Below are 19,016 nucleotides of genomic sequence, written 5' to 3' on the forward strand. Positions count from 1 at the left end.
AAAAAAAAAAAAAAAATTCACTGACTAAAGTGAGGAGTAAGGAACAGTAAAACCCAACATTCAGGGACCAGCATTTACATTTATAAACAGCTATTTCTCTGTGCTGCTTAACCCTTTCGCTGCCAAGGACGTACGTCGTACGGAGCTACAAAAGTGCTTCCAGCTGGCCAGCAGTTAATTTATTATTCCATGAGGCTTTGCATACTCATGATTACTTTTTCTATCAAAAACTAGTGAAGTGTATAAAGCCAACTGTTCAAGAACTTTCCTTCTACACTTCTAAGCAATATTAAATGCAACAGATTATAATGGCACTGCATGTTGGGGCAAAGATGCTGTTTAGAGATAAAGAAAATGGGCAATAGTTGAATAACTAGAATATAACAGGCCAGTAGCATATATATCGACTGGGGTGGATAATTTTGATAAACACTTCCCCCCCCCCCATCCCAATACATCAAAATAATTTTCAGTGATGATCATGAAATTGAACATCATGCATGCTGGGGCGGAAGCTGAAGTAGCAGGTGGAGGGCGGACAGCAGTACCTGTAGGTATGATTGTAAACAGAGAAACTGAATTTAACAAATCAATATGCCCCGACATGCAAAAGCTCGGTGATGCAGATATCTTGTATAGTTATCAACTTTTAAAATAGTTAAGTGGAATGCTTTGGAGGCATTAGGAAGAAAGCCGAACACCTGAAGGTGTGGCCAATAAAGTGGGTGTCGCTTCACAGGGTAGGGCTTGTATTGTGGGATTTAAAAAAAAAACCCAGCTTTGGTGTCATTTGCAGTAATAGTAGCCCTACCTAATCTAAGTGGCTTCAAGAATCTCCCTTCATTGCAGATAAGTGGCAGTCTGGAATAACCCTTCCCCCCAGCATTGGTGACCAGTGGCTAGTTGGAATAGTAGCAGAAGCTCTGGGTTATTTTCCTATTTCCCCTTACATAGAGATCACCTATTGCAGTGTACCTCCAGCTATTTTAAGTTTCTTGTCTTTCAAAAGGAGCTGTTGGCCAATCTACACAATCAATTAACGGACGCTCTCCGACATGGAAACTAAATTAGTCACAAGTTGAATGTTCACAGACTTTAATCTTGTGCAGGCCTAACAAATTATAAAACCCCACAGCATTGGTGTTCAGTGTTTTACTTAGCACATGTTCCTGCACCAAGCTCCCTCTTCCAGCATTATAGTTCTAGCTCTGCCTGACAGTTTCGACTTCTTTCAGTGTCTAGTGCAGGAATGCAGAGAGCATTCAGACAAAACGCTGCCACTGTGCATATGGTGCTACCTGGTGAAGACTGCCCCCCATCCTTGTAACAGATGCCACAGCTGATTTAGCAAGGGTCATCAAGCTAGGTGTAGAGTGTGAGCATCTGAGTTCTACTGCTTAGGAAGCAAAGCAGAAGCCCAGGGTGAGATCTAGCTAATGCCTCTAGAAATCCCTATGAATCCACAAAAAGGTAGTTTTTTTTCCATTTTTTTCCTCCACGTATAACCTAAAGCCTATTTGCAGTTTCGAAACTATTTAGAAACTAAAGGAGAGATAGAGGGAGCATCAAAATATAACTGTAATGTAATTGTGCTCCAGTGCCAGACTACACTTTGAATCCTGTTAGCAAGCTAAAGATAAAGACCATTCCTCTCTGTGTGGGAACAGTGGTCTGAGCTCTTCATTCAACAACGCTCCCTAGGTATGCGACTGCAATCTGAGGTCCATGCATACTTCAACAGTAATGTGCAATTACATAAACCTATTCAATGTCATCCAGAGTATGAAAACTAGACCAGTCTACAAATAATGGTACACACATGAATCTATCTGGAATATTTTTGAACTGCTGGATTGCCATTGAGGAACTGAAACTACAGGAACTGGCTGGCATTGTAGGAATCAGGCAGAACGATCTGGTGTAAATAATGATGTAAAAATGGTTAGCAGGAAGAATATGACAGAAAGAAACTTACTCAGTGGCGGCCCACTCCAGAAGATCACTGGTATTTGTAAAAAGATGATTTTTCTCAAAACCTGGATTGCTGCACATGGCTGTAGGAGTGAGAGACTGAGGTGAAAGTGAATCTGTACTACCCGTAGATGTGTCTTCTTTGGGAGAGTTGTTGTCATCTGTTAAATTAAATACACAAATGGTGACCAAATTTGTGAATGCGAGAAACATCAGTGAACATATCTAACTAAGATATACACCACTGAGTAAGAAAAGAATGATCATTAACACGGGTGCATAATATATGAGACACAGAACGTTCAGATAATAGTTAGAAAAAAGCCTTAAAAAGGAAACTTGTCAGTAGAAAAACACAGCCATTCCCAAATGGTCCTATGGTACCACAATATTTAGAAGGTGAATTTTATGGTTGTAATAAAATGATAAATCAACTTGTAAAGCATATTTGGCTTAATTAATCAATGTGTGCTACATAACAATGGTTTCTGTTTCTCACATCCACCAGTGTAAAAATGTACACATATACAGTCTAAAAGGTAAGTGTGTGTGTGTGTGTGTGTGTGTGTGTGTGTGTGTGTGTGTGTGTGTAAATAAAAGGCAGCATATGATACATTTTATGGCTGTTTGTTTATGTATGCACTAAACGCTGCACTTTAAAAAACGGCAACTGAAATTTTTTTTTTTTGTATATTAAGACCAAGTAAAACATGCATGCTGAAATCAAAGCAGAAAGTTATTCAGCAGGACTTGAGCGACTTCAAATTTCTAAATAATAAGGGCAGCCAAAAAAAATTTACAATGAGGTCAGCTAGTGAAAACAATTCATTTTCTGCAACAGAGGGAAAAAGTCAGTTTGTGCCAGGGCTTCATTAATCATAGTGAAAACTTCCAAATGATACAGAAGTGAAAGTAGAACATTTTAAAAATACTAAATAAAAAGGGAGCCAATTTACAGGTGCCCGAATATTGGGCAAGAAAAAAAAAAAACCCACATTTTAACATTGCTTTAGCAAAAACACATGCTTCTTAAATGACATAAAGCATAGCTAAACACAAAAAAAATCTGGACAAATTGGGCTTTTTGTAAAAATAAGCAGAAAGTTGAATTAACTTTTGTTTCAGTTAGAGCAATACTTTACCTTTCAAGGTTTAGTATGAATATTTTTGGGAACAAAAGTAGCCATATTGAATTAAAGATTGCAAAGTGCTAAAGGAGTCATAACAAGTCACTCCGGGGTAGGGGCACCTAACCCAGTTAGCAAGTTACACTCTCCAGAGGTGAAACCTGTCTGCTTTACTACAATAGCCAACAGAGTAATCCCATACTTGGCATATTTTCTAACTTAGTTTGGAATGCAATAATGGCTTACAGTTATAGCTAAATCCTGGTCACAAAGCATGTCTTCTAACTCACATTAGTTAGTTTTTACTTTATTTCTTTCTACGGCAACATGCATTGCTGAACGTCAGCAATGACCATATGAAAACAAGGTCAGTTAAATAGCAAAGGAAATTTAATGTTGATAATGAAAGGTTATGCACCTAAGCTGGGGCCTTTGGTACAATCAATGTTGCAAAACAGAGAAAGATATATTATATATATATATATCACAATTTAGAAATGTATAATCAATAATAAAAAAAAAAATCAAATCAAACTGAAACTGCATTAGCATGCTTGGGGAGTTTTGTACATACCAGACAGCTTGAAACATAGTACAAACTAGGTAAAACAAACTTAAAGCCACGCTAAAAAAAAATTCTGAACGCATGGCAGCATACTAAAGTCACTTTACTGCACTATTTAAAGAAGCATCAAAGAATATTCATGACTGTGAAGCTTCTAACAAAGTAGCCATTAGTATATCACAGTATGTGCATCTTCTCCTACAAGATGAGTGCAGATTCTACATGCCGCCAAGAGCATCGACTATCATGCAAAAAGGACCCGAGTGGCTAAAAGTTACTGTTTTACTCATTAACTGGAAGAGTTTTTGGAGACGAAAAACAGCCGAAAGTTCTCATCTAATCCCAAGTGCCACACTTTGATGATCTGAAATATAGTAATATAGCCAAACTGCCATTGACATTTACAACATAACATGCCCATGTATACTCAATGTGGTATACACAACCTCTTTAAATGAGAAAACTAGGGAGACAGAAACTTGTCAAAGAAATGTATAATCAATAATAAAAAAAAAAATCAAATCAAACTGAAACTGCATTAGCATGCTTGGGGAGTTTTGTACATACCAGACAGCTTGAAACATAGTACAAACTAGGTAAAACAAACTTAAAGCCACGCTAAAAAAAAATTCTGAACGCATGGCAGCATACTAAAGTCACTTTACTGCACTATTTAAAGAAGCATCAAAGAATATTCATGACTGTGAAGCTTCTAACAAAGTAGCCATTAGTATATCACAGTATGTGCATCTTCTCCTACAAGATGAGTGCAGATTCTACATGCCGCCAAGAGCATCGACTATCATGCAAAAAGGACCCGAGTGGCTAAAAGTTACTGTTTTACTCATTAACTGGAAGAGTTTTTGGAGACGAAAAACAGCCGAAAGTTCTCATCTAATCCCAAGTGCCACACTTTGATGATCTGAAATATAGTAATATAGCCAAACTGCCATTGACATTTACAACATAACATGCCCATGTATACTCAATGTGGTATACACAACCTCTTTAAATGAGAAAACTAGGGAGACAGAAACTTGTCAAGTGGCTGTATTCTATATTAGAAAATAGCTGGATGTGTTTGTATGAAGCCATGAATTCCAATCCCCAAACACTGGCTAGTCATTAATAGATGTAGGTCAGAGAGTACCTTTTAGCAATAGTTTATTTTATTGAAACACTTCCTGCACAAGCCTCTCCTGAGACTTCATGTGGATGATTTAATTTTACTAAGTTCTTCATTTCTTGAACTTGTAAATACAGTTCCAAGACCAGAAATCTAATACCTGGCTGACATAATTCCAGGAGAACAGCTGGGTAAAATTTGTTCAATCCAATCATATTTCACAGAGCTGCCAGGTAGAAAAATAGCCATGAAAAAGCCAACACTAGGAGACGCATACATAGCAAAATAGAATAAAAATCGTAGCCACATAAAAAAAGTTTTAACTAATGAAAACTACAATTTCTTGAAATATCTCCCCCCCCCCCCCTTCCCAAGTAAAGGTACCAAACTCCCAGAACATCTTAAGGTATATTGTTCATTGTATTTCTGAAATGAGAGGCTGTCACATGGATTTGATATATCTCAAAGATACTTGTCTGCTTTAGAAGAAATCATCAAAGCTTTACAATGCCTTTACATTATATATTTTAAATGTACTGTTGCATTGCTTTACTTGACTTCTAACCAAATTAAAAGTAATAAATGGGAATGTATAGTCTTTTAAATGTTTTTACAAATACTTGTAAATTGTAAAAAATCAGAGCGATATTAGTAATTAATTAATTAATTAATTTATTTTATTTTTTATCTGTGATTAGATGAGCACAAAGGGCAGCCACATTAGTTAATTACATTCCCAGGTTATTCTTGCTTAGCAATGCGACACAACGGTTTAATGCTCATTGCAATAATGTACGTCTATAGGGTAGAGTTACCAAACGAGTGGAACTTGTTCAACCAGCAAAATTAATGTTCAACCCCTAAATCAGCCCCTAGGAGTCAGAGTGGCAGACCTCTCATCTAAAAACTTGTCAAACTGCTAGGCAGAGTAACTGTAGTAGATCATTTAACCTGCCGCTAATGGCTAATTTACAGAATGTAAAAAGAAAGAAGCTTAAAAATGTAAATACCGCGATTATAATTTAAACTATATGCTTATGAAAAACACACTGAGGGGAATTTATCAAAACTGGAGCAGACAAATCTGGAGCTGTTGCCCATGGCCACCAATCAGCTTCTCACTTTAGTTTGTTCAGTTAAGATTTGAAAATGAAAGAGAGAAGCTGATTGGTTGCCGTGCGCAGCTGCTCCAGTTTTGATAAATTCCCCTCACTATATTTTCCTTGAAAACCACTCATCAGGTGCAATACACATGCCAAGAAAATGTCAATGCTACCATTAATACTCGGGGACACACGGGGATAACAGTTGTAACTTCTGTCAGGTTTGTGTGTCTTAGTTTGGGAGGATTTCACTATACTTCCAATCCAATGTGGTAGGGACACTGGGAGAAATGCATGTATTCCATTCAGTCAAACATATATTTCACTGTGACCAACAGAGACCGAAACATCTTGGCAGGTGACGGAGAACTGGGCAGTGAAGTCCAAAAACCTCCAAACCCCCATCACATACAAACAAAAGAGATACAAATTTAAATGACTTACTCCTTAGGGATAATCCCACAGGGAAATATCAGCAAATACAATTTTGCATCTCCAGTAGAAAAGCATGCTTTAGGTGTCAAAATTTGAATGCAATAATCTGTGGCTCGACATGTTTCCGGTCCACATACTGACTTTAAATACCAGATATGCGAATACTTCAATTACAACACTGGATTTTGTGTATACCTCCCAAACTGTCCTTGTCTATTGCTCTTTGCTCTAGGTGAGGAAGACAACTGGTTTGTTTAAATGCAAATCTCAGAAGCACCATAGCAATACATTGATTATATATTGATTACGGCTTTGCTGTTTTTTTTTTTTACAAACTAATGATTTTTTTCCTTTGTTTTTGACAGTTGTTTGCTACAATGGTTACTAGCATTGCACCAATAGTGATGGTGTTCTACACATGCCCTTATAGACATCCCCTGCCTTTTTCCATACACAGGAAGCATGGCTCTGTTCAGGTGGGTCCTTTCCTTATTACTTTTTGGCAAGGTTGGCTGCTTTTTGGGAATGGCTCATGTTTTTTTCTGGCATTAGCAATTTGTTGGTTCATATTATATGTGTTCTTTCTTCTATTTTGCTTCTCTGCATTTTGGAGGGTTGGCTATTTCCGGACTTCGGAATTACAAGGTACCACCGTTGGCCAACATTCTCTACTGGCTTTGGGTGACACTGCAAGACATATGAATGTGAGCAATACAAATCTGTCAGAGGTACTTCCCTACCCAATTCTCTCCCTAATAAAACAACACCTTTGGGCTGGAATTGTACTTTAACCCCTTCGTGACTGACGACGTACAGTGTACGTCGCCAGCATCGGGGCTGTTTAAACAGACTCCCGGCGACTTTTGCCGCCGGGACTCTGTTTAAACTTGTAGAGCCGACTGTCGGCTTTACAACAGAAGCGATCCTGGCGACTTACCTGTCGCCAGATCGCTTCTGCGTCCCGAAGAAGGGGCCGCCCCCCCCCGCCGGACACCCCCGCCGTGCTTCCCGGGCTCCGTTGCCCCTCCTACGGGCCCGGGACCGGCGATCTTTGTGTCCGCGGGGAGCTGGGGAGGAGGTCGACGAACTTCCGTTCATCGATCCCCTCCCCGTTCTATGGGACCGGGAGCGATGCAGATTGCATCACTTCCGGTCCCTGGGCTGTCAGTTCTGGGCTCCTGCAGCCCAGCTATAAGCTATTGAAGTGCGATCTGCACTTCAATAGCTTATTTCCAGTGTAAAGGTGACACTGAGGGTCTTTTGGACCCCCAGCATCACCTTAAAGAGGACCTGTCACCACCATCTGCTATTACATGGGGGGGCTTGCAAGCCCCCCATGTGATAGCAGTCAAAGTAAAGTAAAAAAAAAAAAAAAAACAGTTTTTAAAATTAAAATGAAATAAAATAAATCTAATAATAATAAAAAAAAATTTAAAAGTCCCCCGCCCCCGCGAGCACGCGCGTCGCCACGTAAACACGCGTCGGGTGCGCCTACGTATGAAAACGACGAACGCGCTACACATGTTGGGTATCGCCGCGCACGCCGGAGTGAGAGCAATAATTCTAGGGCCAGTATTTTGGGGTATCTCTAAATTGATGACCTGTGGGGGCTTTTAAAGCGTCTTCTATGGACTTTTTGGGGTACTGGGGTTTTTTGCCGTTTTACGGATACATGCAATTTGTAACCTGGACATGTTGGGTATCGTTTTACTCGTTGTAACCTCATCTTTTATATTTCATTAAAAAAAATGGCTATTTTGTTGTGTTTTGGGGCATTTAATTAAATTTTTCACTAAATATTGGGGTTTAATAAGGAGTTGCGCTAATATTGCGCAACATAAAAATTTGCAACTACCACCATTTTATTCTATAGGGTCTTGGCATTAAGAAAATATATAATGTTGGGGGGTTTTAAGTAATTTTCAGGCCTAAAATGTGGAATATAACATGGGTACAAAAAATGAAAAAAAGGCCTCAGTCATGAAGGGGTTAAGGCCTATTTAGCATCAGATCATTTTCTTCATGTTAAATATGTGCATTCTAAGTAATGTGCACCACTTCAGGGACTGCCCTTAACAATGCTTTCTCTCTCTTCAGAAAGCTATCTCCATCTTTGTTACGTTATTATTCCAGGGTCAGTATCTGCTTTTTTTGGACAAGGATGGGGGCTCAGAAATTATACAATTAAGTAAATACTTTCTGCGCACGAGCCATTATGTTCTCGGCTGTGTGTCAGTCTGTTATCAACCAGTGTGAAAATCCAACAACTCAGTCGCTCTGCTGCATCTCATCCTTTTACCCACCAATGTTAAAATGCAACAGTCTTACACAGACTAGATCCATTGTTGCCTCTGACCTAACGTCCTGCCAGGGCACTAGACTGATCACTGTGGGAGGGGAGACTGAGTATATGTCTCTATCTTCCAGCAGAAGAGTGATGGCATCACTCCCTTTAGATGCTTCTCATAGGTAGACCTTTAGAGACTATGCCTAGGCACAATCATTGGACTGGGCTCCAGGAATTGTTTTTAATTATACAATTGCTGTATAATGTGATCTATCTGATATACAGTATATTTATGCAGATTTGTAAAGGTAGTCAAGTGGGCTCCCTGCTTCAGGTCACATACACAAGTGATTTTTCACAAGCATATAAGCATATTTTTTCATGCTGAACAGCAACTGAGGCATTATTTGCTGCACAATTACATGAAACAAATGCAATAGTCAAAGTTACCAACCCTTTTCCTTATTTTGTAATGGAAAAACATGTATTACATATTTAAAGCTAAACATATTTTTTGTTTTGGATTAAGCATGAATGGATTAAAGTGATAAAGTGACAAAAAGTTTTTGAGCTATTTCAAATGCTGATTAAGTCACTAACAATGGATGCTGCTCCTTGCTGTTAAAGTTTTCTGCAGATTCAGCTGATTCCCTGCGCTCTGGTCCGCATATCCTTTTTTTAGAGTAGCAGGGTCCTATGGGGCCACCCTTGTGTGTGCTAGTAAACTGTGTGTTTCTATACAAACACACAGATAAGTGAACCTTTCCCCTGCCCCTCTCCCCCCATCTCCCTGTTCCTCTCTCCATCAAGCTAGTAGATGGACAGTTGCAGTAGATTGCTCTGTCCCTTGTTATTTTTTACTGGACACAAAGTTCAGGGAAGCCAGGAAGGAGTTTAAGGAAATGTGTTGCTGGCCAATGTATATTTGTTTGATCTGAATTCATTATTGAAAAAAAAGTTGGAGAGTTTAATACTACTTTAAAGCCAGTCAGGTTTGTATTGCCATCTGTGTGCCTATTAGCAGATTTCTTTTTGTGTGCCCGTTAGCACAGGAAGTGCTGGGGACATGACCAAAACAAATTTTAGTAGAGTGGGGAAGTGGTTAGAACTTGTGAATTGCTCAGAATTCTACTCAAAACTTTAGAGCCAATTTACACCAGATGCATTGTGGCTGTGCTGGTGTGAACAGGCCCTAAAACTATGGTATGAAACGGTTGCTACATGTCTGAAGGGACGCTGCTGCAGTACAAGGACTCTATTATAGAACAGGTTCTAATTATGTGGGTATATGAGGCAGAATTTTCCACTCCGCTTTCAAGTGAACTAGCACGGACTATTGCAACATCTACAGAACAAAGCTGGTAAGATTCTCTAATGAAATTTGCTGAAATCCTTTTAATGTATACAGCTGACTTGAGCAGGATTTTTTTTTTTTCAACAAAACCGGATTTTCTATTAAAAAATGCCAAGTCTGCTAGTTTGCTAAAAGCAAGCATATTACCTGGTTGAATAGTGCTGTGTACAACTTTCCAAGTTTGCCTTGCTTCTATGACAACTTGCAGCCATTTATTATAGCAGTTAATGCCTTAGGGATAAACAAACTGAGATCATGTACAGCAAAATGGGAAAGCAAATTAAAAGCATGATTAAAGGATCATTTCCTCCAATGAGAAGTTGTATCCACACGCACTAAGTAGTTGTATGGACATTTGTCAAACAGCAAAATAAGCTAAAGTACAAAATGTTTTATATGTTGGGATTAGGGTGATGACTACGTGACCTAATGTAAAGCTGACCAAAGACCGGCAGTGATAGCTAAAGTAATAGGTAAACACATTGCTCACACAAAAGAAAAAGTAAGTAAATGTCAAATTGAAACGCTAAAAACACCCTAAAGGGATTTAGAGGTGACCTACAACATACAGCAATACTTATGTTTTATTGCTATAATGGTTTGCTGTTTATTTCAAGGATTTCGGCCATATTTCTAACACCAACTGCAAATACCAGCTACACCTTACAAAAGATTAATGATAGCTGGAACTTCACTCAATGCCACACCAAGGACATGTATACAAATGCACTTGTAATGAGGTTTCATTCTATTTATATCCCCTAACTTCATAAAGTCTTAACAATTCTTTGGCACAGTTTACTATTTCAAAAACCAGTGAATCAAATATTCTATAACTGGCTGTAAACTACAATTTTTTTCTAAAATACTACTATATTCTAGTTCCGAGTTTTCATTTTCTCAAATTGTTTATGGGCAGTTAAATCTGATTTCTAGGCAAACATGTAAAAAACACAAATTAAATTACATATTTAGGAGCTTTTTCACATGTCAAAGGATTTATTGTTTTGTATATCCATTCATGAGATCTACACAGACATGCCAGACAGCCTGGAGACCTGTATTTTCTCAGCTAAAGGTATGTAATACAACTAGATCTCCTCCAACCCTCAGCCTGTGAATGGACTGTTAAGGAGAAGGGGCCAACTGAGGAGCTCATATGTTTGTCACTCTCTCCTTCTGTCAACATGTTCTTTGTTCACACATGAGAACTGCAACAAAACTGCTCATTCTCCCACTCCAGCTTTGCTATACAGGGAATCTTAACAAGTCAATATTAAGTCATATTCAGGTACTTACACTAAACTACACTAGTTGTTTTTAAAAATGCACTTAATTGTTTTTAATCAACTCATACCTGCATAATTTGATGGTTTACATCGACCTGGACATGCACAATCTGATTTTGACAGAAACAGCTGTTAAATGTGATAGTCTACCCAACTGGATATAATTTGAATACTCTTTTTTTAGGCTCTTAAGCCACATAGCTGTTAATAAATTGTTTAGGTCAGAAATGTCAAAATCTTCGTGTGGGGCCAGCTTAATGCGGGAGTTTAATCTACTTATATTTTTCTTTCCTGGTTCCTCCCTCTCAGGAACATGCTAATCAAATTTTTGAATACATTTTTTTTGTTACATATAGTATTTTAGACTTGGAGACATCATCACTGAGGCTGGTTTCACACCTAGGCATATCGAATATGCGCGTTTCGTGCCGCGCGATTTTACCACGGTTCGCAGTTTTAAAATGCATGACAAACGCGCGTTTACGAGGGCTACCTGGCTGTATCTGAATGGATACGCGCGGCAAATACGCCCCAAAGAAGCTCCTGCACTTCTTTGGGCGTAGGGCGTTTTGCAGCGCGTTCCTACGCGCTGTAAAATGCCCAGGTGGGAACCTTGCCCATAGGCAAACATTGATTTTCACATGTTGAGCGTTTTACAGAGCGTAGGAACGCGCTGTAAAACGCCCAGGTGTGAACCAGGCCTGAGTGTCTGTGTTTCTCTATGCAATGCAGGCTGATCAAAGTTGGTGGGAGGGGCTGGCAGGGTGCTGTACATAGCTTCCTGAAAACATCTCAGTACTCCTCTCCAGAGCCCTCAGGTCAGATGCAAGCAGTGAGCTGGATAATTTATGCAAATATAGAAATGCCTTGATGGGTTGATGACAGTCTGGATGAGTTCCTTGGCAGACTGCACTTGCATGCACACCTTCTACAGGTAATGTCCACTTTTGGTGCTGAGTTTTTATGATTGAAAGGACAGAAATCCAATGAATAAAAAGGGATGGCTCAGGGACAGTCAGGCTAAAAAGGAAAGGGCTAGATGATTCTAGACATCTTCCAGCTAGCAAATGAGACGGGCTCCATTTGATTTGCTGCAGCTTCAAATGCACATTGTGAGAAACTCGCAACTCATGACATCAGAGTGACCAGTTTTAGTACAAGGCTGCCCATACACCTTGCGATCATCGGACGACACTTTTCGTCCGTTGATCGAACCGTCGTACGCTTTTCATACAGCGGCCCCATCCTGCCCCAATTATCACAAGGTTGGTTCAGCGGTAATTAGAAGAAAGCGCCTAGTCGAACTGCGGTAATCGACCGCGCGTATTTTAGTCTGCGCATGTGCAGTGTAAATCGTACAAATTTTTACGTATAGAAACGCCACCAACCTTGCGAAAAATCGACCGAAGTTTTCTAACCTGCTGGTTAGTCAAAAGTCGATCGATTGTACAGTATTTGCGGTTGTACACTGCCCATCAACCTTACGAATATCGGCCGAAAACGAGATTGCATACGAAAATCGGCCGATATTCGTAAGGTGTATAGGCACCTTTAGAAAGGAGCCTGTACAACTGCAAGACTAAAGGTAAGGCTGGAGTTCAGCTTGAGGAATGCATAACACTTATTTCTGAATCCCAGGGATTGATTACTGTACTCGAAATTAATGAAAATGTTTTTCCTCTATTTGTTTCTCAATGGTAGTCATTTGTTTCCAAATAAATAATTAAAAATTTTTTTGCTGCAGCTTTTTTTTTTAAAACACACACAGCAGTATATACTGTATGTATAGAAACATTCTGAACATCATAATAAAATAACAGGTTAATTAAGGGTGAAAACAGAAAAGGCAGCCAAATAGATATAAAGTACAAGGTCTTTTGTTCTGAAACACTATTCTTTAGGTGAAATCTATCCTGAAAGCTCACATACCATATACTGAATATGGAACTTAATAACAGATTACATAAAAGAGACTTACATTGCACTAGATGGCAAGAACTAAGACAATATTAATGTGAAGAGAAAGGTTTCCTTAGCAAAGCATATTGCTTTCTGCTCTTCAGTGGTATAGGGTGAGAGAGTTATACCAGTGAACAATCATTTAGCAGTGTCCTTGGAATACACACACAAATTGCATCAGTCCCTGTATAAGGAAACTAGATGTAAGGTCTAATAAAAGTGCATTGCTTGTAATATTCCAGTCATAAACAAATCCCTTAAATGCAGCTAATATGAAAAGAAAGAAAAAAAAAATATGCATTACATCACAAACGGCTTGGAAAAAAAAGAAAGTAGACATTTTTTCCTTACTGTATACATTAGTGTGCGTGTCCTTAGAAACCCCACTGTACTAGTCAAACACCATCTGGTTTAAAGTGACATGTACTAAATGAAAATGTACTAGATGAAAATTAACTAACCAAACTAATGCAGAAGCCATCTGTACTTACCGCCCCTGAACTACAATTTCCGACATCATTATAGTCTAAATGTTCACAGGCCTGAACAAGCCTCTCCCACTTGACTTCCCTCCGGCTTAGAGATTGGCCACTAAGGCACCAATCACTGAATTGTGGGAGGCAGGGTAAATGTTAAAGTTCCAGGTTTTCTTTTAATCTACACTAGAGAGCTTTGCTTTATAACTCCAGCTGAGACTGGATTGTAACAAAAAACATGATTTTTTACTTTAAACCCGTAAAAATCTGTTTCTTTGAGTTTATTAACTATGTTTGCCTGATAAAGGGACTGCTGATGGTTCAGAAACATTGCTGTACACAGTGACAACATGTATTCCTAGCGTCTAAATAAAGACGTTTTGACAAGTTGGACCAGATGTTGATTACAGGAATTTTAAGAGCAAAGGTCTGTGAGTAGCTCCAAATCAAATAAAAGCTTTATTTGGCACACGTGTGTGGGGAAGAGCTTTAGTCTGTTAGGCCATTTCCCACCCCACCCTGGTTCATAATGGTTATAATGGTTTACACATCAAGATAAAGATTAAGCTTACATCATTGGTCAGTTTAACAAAACACCAAAATACAACCAACCCTAAATCAGCACTATTTAGGACTTGTTCCTCACATATACATAGCAAGTGTCTGAGTTTATATAAACTAAAAAGACTCTTAGAATGGCAATTTCTCCAATGACTTTAAGATAACAGCTAGCTCCTTCTCAAATACGAGCAACTTGCACATTTGTCTTCACGAACACGTGACAAAACGTATTTAAGTACACATTAAATGTTTTAAGATCTCCAACTGTATTTAATAGCATGTATGTTTTTCTTTAATATACATATAGAATATGATCGTATAGCGTAATATTTTTAACCTGTCATATCATTTAATTCTGGTAGTGTGCCTTGTCTTATACCATATTTACTAAACAGGCTTACTTATGAGATACATTTCATAATAGGTTTCATTATGAATAGGATCAAACTGATCGACCAAATGGAATCTGAAAATGTGATTCAGCAGGGATCATCAATTCCCCCTTTCACAGTGTGCGCGTGACTACTTGCATATTTTCATTTATTAAGGGATACAGGACAGATTTAATCTTAGACAACTGGGTTATGCTGCTGCTTTCAGAAGATTTGTCAATGTCAAACAAAGCTGCTCCAATTTTGTGGAAAAGCAAAAAGTAGGAGTGGATTATAAGAGGGCAGGGACCTGTGATCCTTCAAGAACTCCTAGAAATGGATTTAATGGAAAGTCAAAAATCTAATTTTCTTAATTATTCATTAATTCACTGGGACAGATAAAATCAGTCCAACTGAGGGGCAAACAACAAAGTGAATACAATTGTAACATGAAGAACAGGTCAACAGTGGGGCTAGGGGAGTTCACAGAGCCACCTGGAGAACGTTACGACCAGAGCCGGCATCAGCTGAGGCGTAAACATCCACCATGTAGAACTTGACCTACATATGAACTGAGGACCAGATGGCAGCCTTACAAAGCTGAGAAACAGATGCTTGATGCTAAAAAGCCCATGAGGCACTAACTAAACTAGTGTAGGTCACTGACTGGAAAGGGTGGAACTCCATCCCTAAGACTATAGGCTTGGGTAATGAGCTGTCTCATCTTCCTAGATATAATGGAATGAGAAGGTCACCTTTACAGGGACACTCAGGGGTGATAAAAAGAAAGTCAGTGAATCTGAATGAAGCCATAACCAAGAGGTAAAAACGGAACAGCACGTACCACATGCAGACAATGCAGTGACATTTCCCTGGGATGTGTCAGCAGGACAAAGGAGACAGAAGAGCAATGTCCCGGTGAAGGTGAAAAGAAGGAACCACTCTGGGGAGAAAAAAGGCCATAGGTCTCTGCTTGGCACCAGAAAGGGTTCTTTGCAAAACAAGGCCACCAACAAGAAAGGCTAACTTATGAGTAAGGGTAAATAAGGGCATATCTCTGATGGGATCAAATGGCAGTTTCTGAAGAAACAAGAGCACTAGGTTGAGGTACCATGGGGTCACAGGCTGACACATGGAAGGGACTATGTGAGCGACACCTTGAAAGACAGCTTTCACTCGGGAATGAAAGGCAAATGGTCTTTGGAAGAAAAACACTAGGGCCAAAATTTGACCTTTGATGGTACTTAACCAAAAATTGATCCAGACCACACAACACGAGAAATGCGTGTTCCAAATGTGATGGTAGACCTTACAAGAAGAGGATTTCCTAGCTTTCAGAAGAATAGTGATAGCTGAATCGGGCAGGTCCCTATCCCTTAGAATCTGGGCTTCATCAAACAGGCTATTAAAGCCATTGACCATAAAGCGGGTGGTAAACTGGTACAGTAGATATAGGTGATCTGAGAGAGCCCACAGAGAATCATCTAGGAGTCTGATGAGGCCCGAGCAGCATATCATAATGACAACATATTCCCATCAATATGCTAAACATTATATTTCATCAGTTAATAAGCAAGGTAATGTACTGTAAATGATTAGGCTGAACAAAAAGGATCCTTAATAAAAGTAAACAAATGTGTGGGGTCCACATGCTCCTTAATACAACCCCAATTTAAAATAAAGTTGGGACGCTATGCAAAATCTACATAAAAATAGAATGGAATGATTTGCAAATCTCATAATCCCATATTCTATTCACAATAGAAAATAGAAAACATATCAAATGTTTAAACTGAGAAAATGTACCATTTTAGGAAATAAGATCATTTTGAAATGGACTGCAGCAACACGTGCCAATAAAGTTGCCATGGCCATGTTTACCACAGTGTAGCATCCCCTCTTCTTTTCACAACCATCTGGAAACATCTCGGAACTGAGACCAGTTGCTGGAGTTTTGGGAGAGGAATGTTGTCCTATTCTTGCCTGATATAGGATTTTAACTGCTCAACAGCCCTGAGTTTTCTTTGTCAAATTTTTCATTTCAAGATGCGCCAAATACTTTCAATTGGTGAAAGGTCTGGACTGCAGACAGGCCAGCTAAGCACTGGACTCTTCTATTGCGAAGCCATGCTGTTTTCATAGATGCAGTATGCGGTCACAACGATGACATCTGTGTCTGTCTAGTTTTTTCCTCTATCTTGGAGGGAAAACGAAAATTACCAGACCCATTTTAGTCTATGGGGAATTACATCTGTTTGTTTTTCTGGACCTGGCCGGAGCCGGGGGTAACCAGATGTAAACGGATGCACATCTGTTTACATTCGGCTGCCCACAGACTAACATCAGGCTTCAGCTCAGGTCCGCCTGAAAAACTTGCAGGCGAACCTGATCAGAATGGCTATGTGAAAGGGGCCTAAATTGGATAAACTTCACTATCCATCATGCCCTTGAATTTTGTTCTATACTTGCTTAGAACTAGGCTGTAGTACTTTTAGAAAGTGCAAAATGCTAGTTTTCATAAGCAAGTTCCATCTTTTAACTGAAAAAATTGAGGTTATTGACTTCTACTTGATCCACAAACCTCCCAGTGCGAATATTAACTTCTAATTTTTTTCTTCACAGGTACTTACACCTCCATGACCACAGGTGTATAAAATCAAGCACCTAGGCATGCAGACTGCTTCTACAAACATTTGTGAAAGAATGGGTCGCTCATTCAAGCGTTGTACCGAATGGGTCGCTCATTCAAGCGTTGTACCGTGATAGGTTACTTATTGCCACCTGTGCAATAAGTCCATCCGTGAAATTTCTTTGCTACCAAATATTCCACGCTTAACTGTTAGTGGTATTATTACAAAGTGGAAGCAACTGGGAACAACAGCAACTCAGCCACAAAGTGGTAGACCACGTACAGTGACAGAGTGGGGTCAGCGCATGCTGAAGCACACAGTGCGCAGAAATCACCAACTGTCTGCAGAGTCAATAGCTACAGACATATAAACTTTGTGTGGCCTTCAAATCGGCACAACAACAGTGCGTAGAGAGCTTCATGGAATTGGTTTCCATGGCCGAGCAGCTGGATCCAAGCCTCACCAAGTGCAATGCAAAGTGTCGGATGCAGTGGTGTAAAGCACGCCACCACTGGACTCTAGAGAAGTGGAGACGTGTTCCCTGGAGTGACAAATCACGCTTCTCTGTCCGATGGATGTGTCTTGGTTTGGCGGTTGCCAGGAGAACGATACTTGCCTGACTGCATTGTGCAAAGTGTAAAGTTTGGTGGAGGGGGGATTATGATGTGGGGTTGTTTTTCAGGGGTTGGGCTTGGCCCCTTAGTTCAAGTGAAGGGAACTCAGCATACCAAGACATTTTGGACAATTTCATGCTCCCAACTTTGTAGGAACAGTTTGGGGATGGCCCCTTCCTGTTCCAACATGACTGTGCACCAGTGTAAAAAGCAAGGTTCATAAAGACATGGATGAGCGAGTTTGGGGTGGAGGAACTTGACTGGCCTGCACAGAGTCCTGACCTCAACCCTATATAACAACTTTGGGATGAATTAGAGCGGAGACTGCGAGCCAGGCATTCTCGTCCAACATCAGTAGCTAACCTCACAAATGCGCTTATGGAAGAATGGTCAAACATTCCCATAGACCCACTCCAAAACCTTGTGGACAGCCTTCTCAGAAGAGTTGAAGCTGTTATAGCTGCAAAGGGTGGGTCAACTCAATATTGAACCCTACAGACTAAGACTGGAATTCCATTAAAGTTTGTGTGTGTGTAAAGGCAGGTGTCCCAATGCTTGATATAGCCCTTCTGTTGTCTTGTACCATTCTTGCCACTCTCCTTTCTGCCCTAACATTGACTAGTCGCTGACGGCCACAATTCACACGTCCAGACCCAGATTTTTCGGCTGACAGTCCAGTCTTCTAACACTTTATCAACATCTGCTCTAGAACATTTAACAAATTCTGCTGTTTAGCTGATACTCGCTCCATGGCTCTGAGCGCCAACAATCATCCCACGTTCAAAGGCTGTTAAATCGCGTTGTTTACTATTACTGTACAGCAGGGTTGGTTGTAATGCCACCATGCTGGTGCTGACAAGGAGTGCCCGCCTTTTTGGGTTTGGTTTGTAGTACTGTTCGTACATTACAGGAAGTTGGCTCTTGTTAGACATGTAGACGAGGGGTGCCCACCTCTTCTTCCAGGTCACTGTGAGGTTTTTATTGCTGTCTGTATCCTCATTAGAAAGATTTAATTTCACTTCCTGTCCTTGAGACAACAGGAAGTAAAAGGAAATCTACCTGTAGGAATGGAAATTCACTCCTGTAAGAGTGATCATAAGAAAAAGTTGTCTCCACTGAAGCTTTATCACCAATCCTTGTTTCTACAA

General features: G+C 39.8%; 1 protein-coding gene across 1 annotated transcript in view; it reads right to left on the reverse strand.

Moving 5' to 3' along the window:
• Positions 1 to 19,016, reverse strand: part of ARHGAP10 (Rho GTPase activating protein 10) — a 231,975-nt gene that overhangs the window by 47,081 nt on the left and 165,878 nt on the right. Inside the window, exon 20 of the mRNA XM_018554263.1 lies at positions 1,976 to 2,132. Within this exon, the coding sequence (XP_018409765.1) occupies positions 1,976 to 2,132 (157 nt within the window). The remainder of the gene's footprint in view (positions 1 to 1,975; positions 2,133 to 19,016) is intronic.

Source organism: Nanorana parkeri, unplaced genomic scaffold (genome assembly GCF_000935625.1).
Source record: "Nanorana parkeri isolate BGI_ZX_2015 unplaced genomic scaffold, ASM93562v1 scaffold150, whole genome shotgun sequence".
In the NCBI taxonomy this organism is placed as follows: domain Eukaryota; kingdom Metazoa; phylum Chordata; class Amphibia; order Anura; family Dicroglossidae; genus Nanorana; species Nanorana parkeri.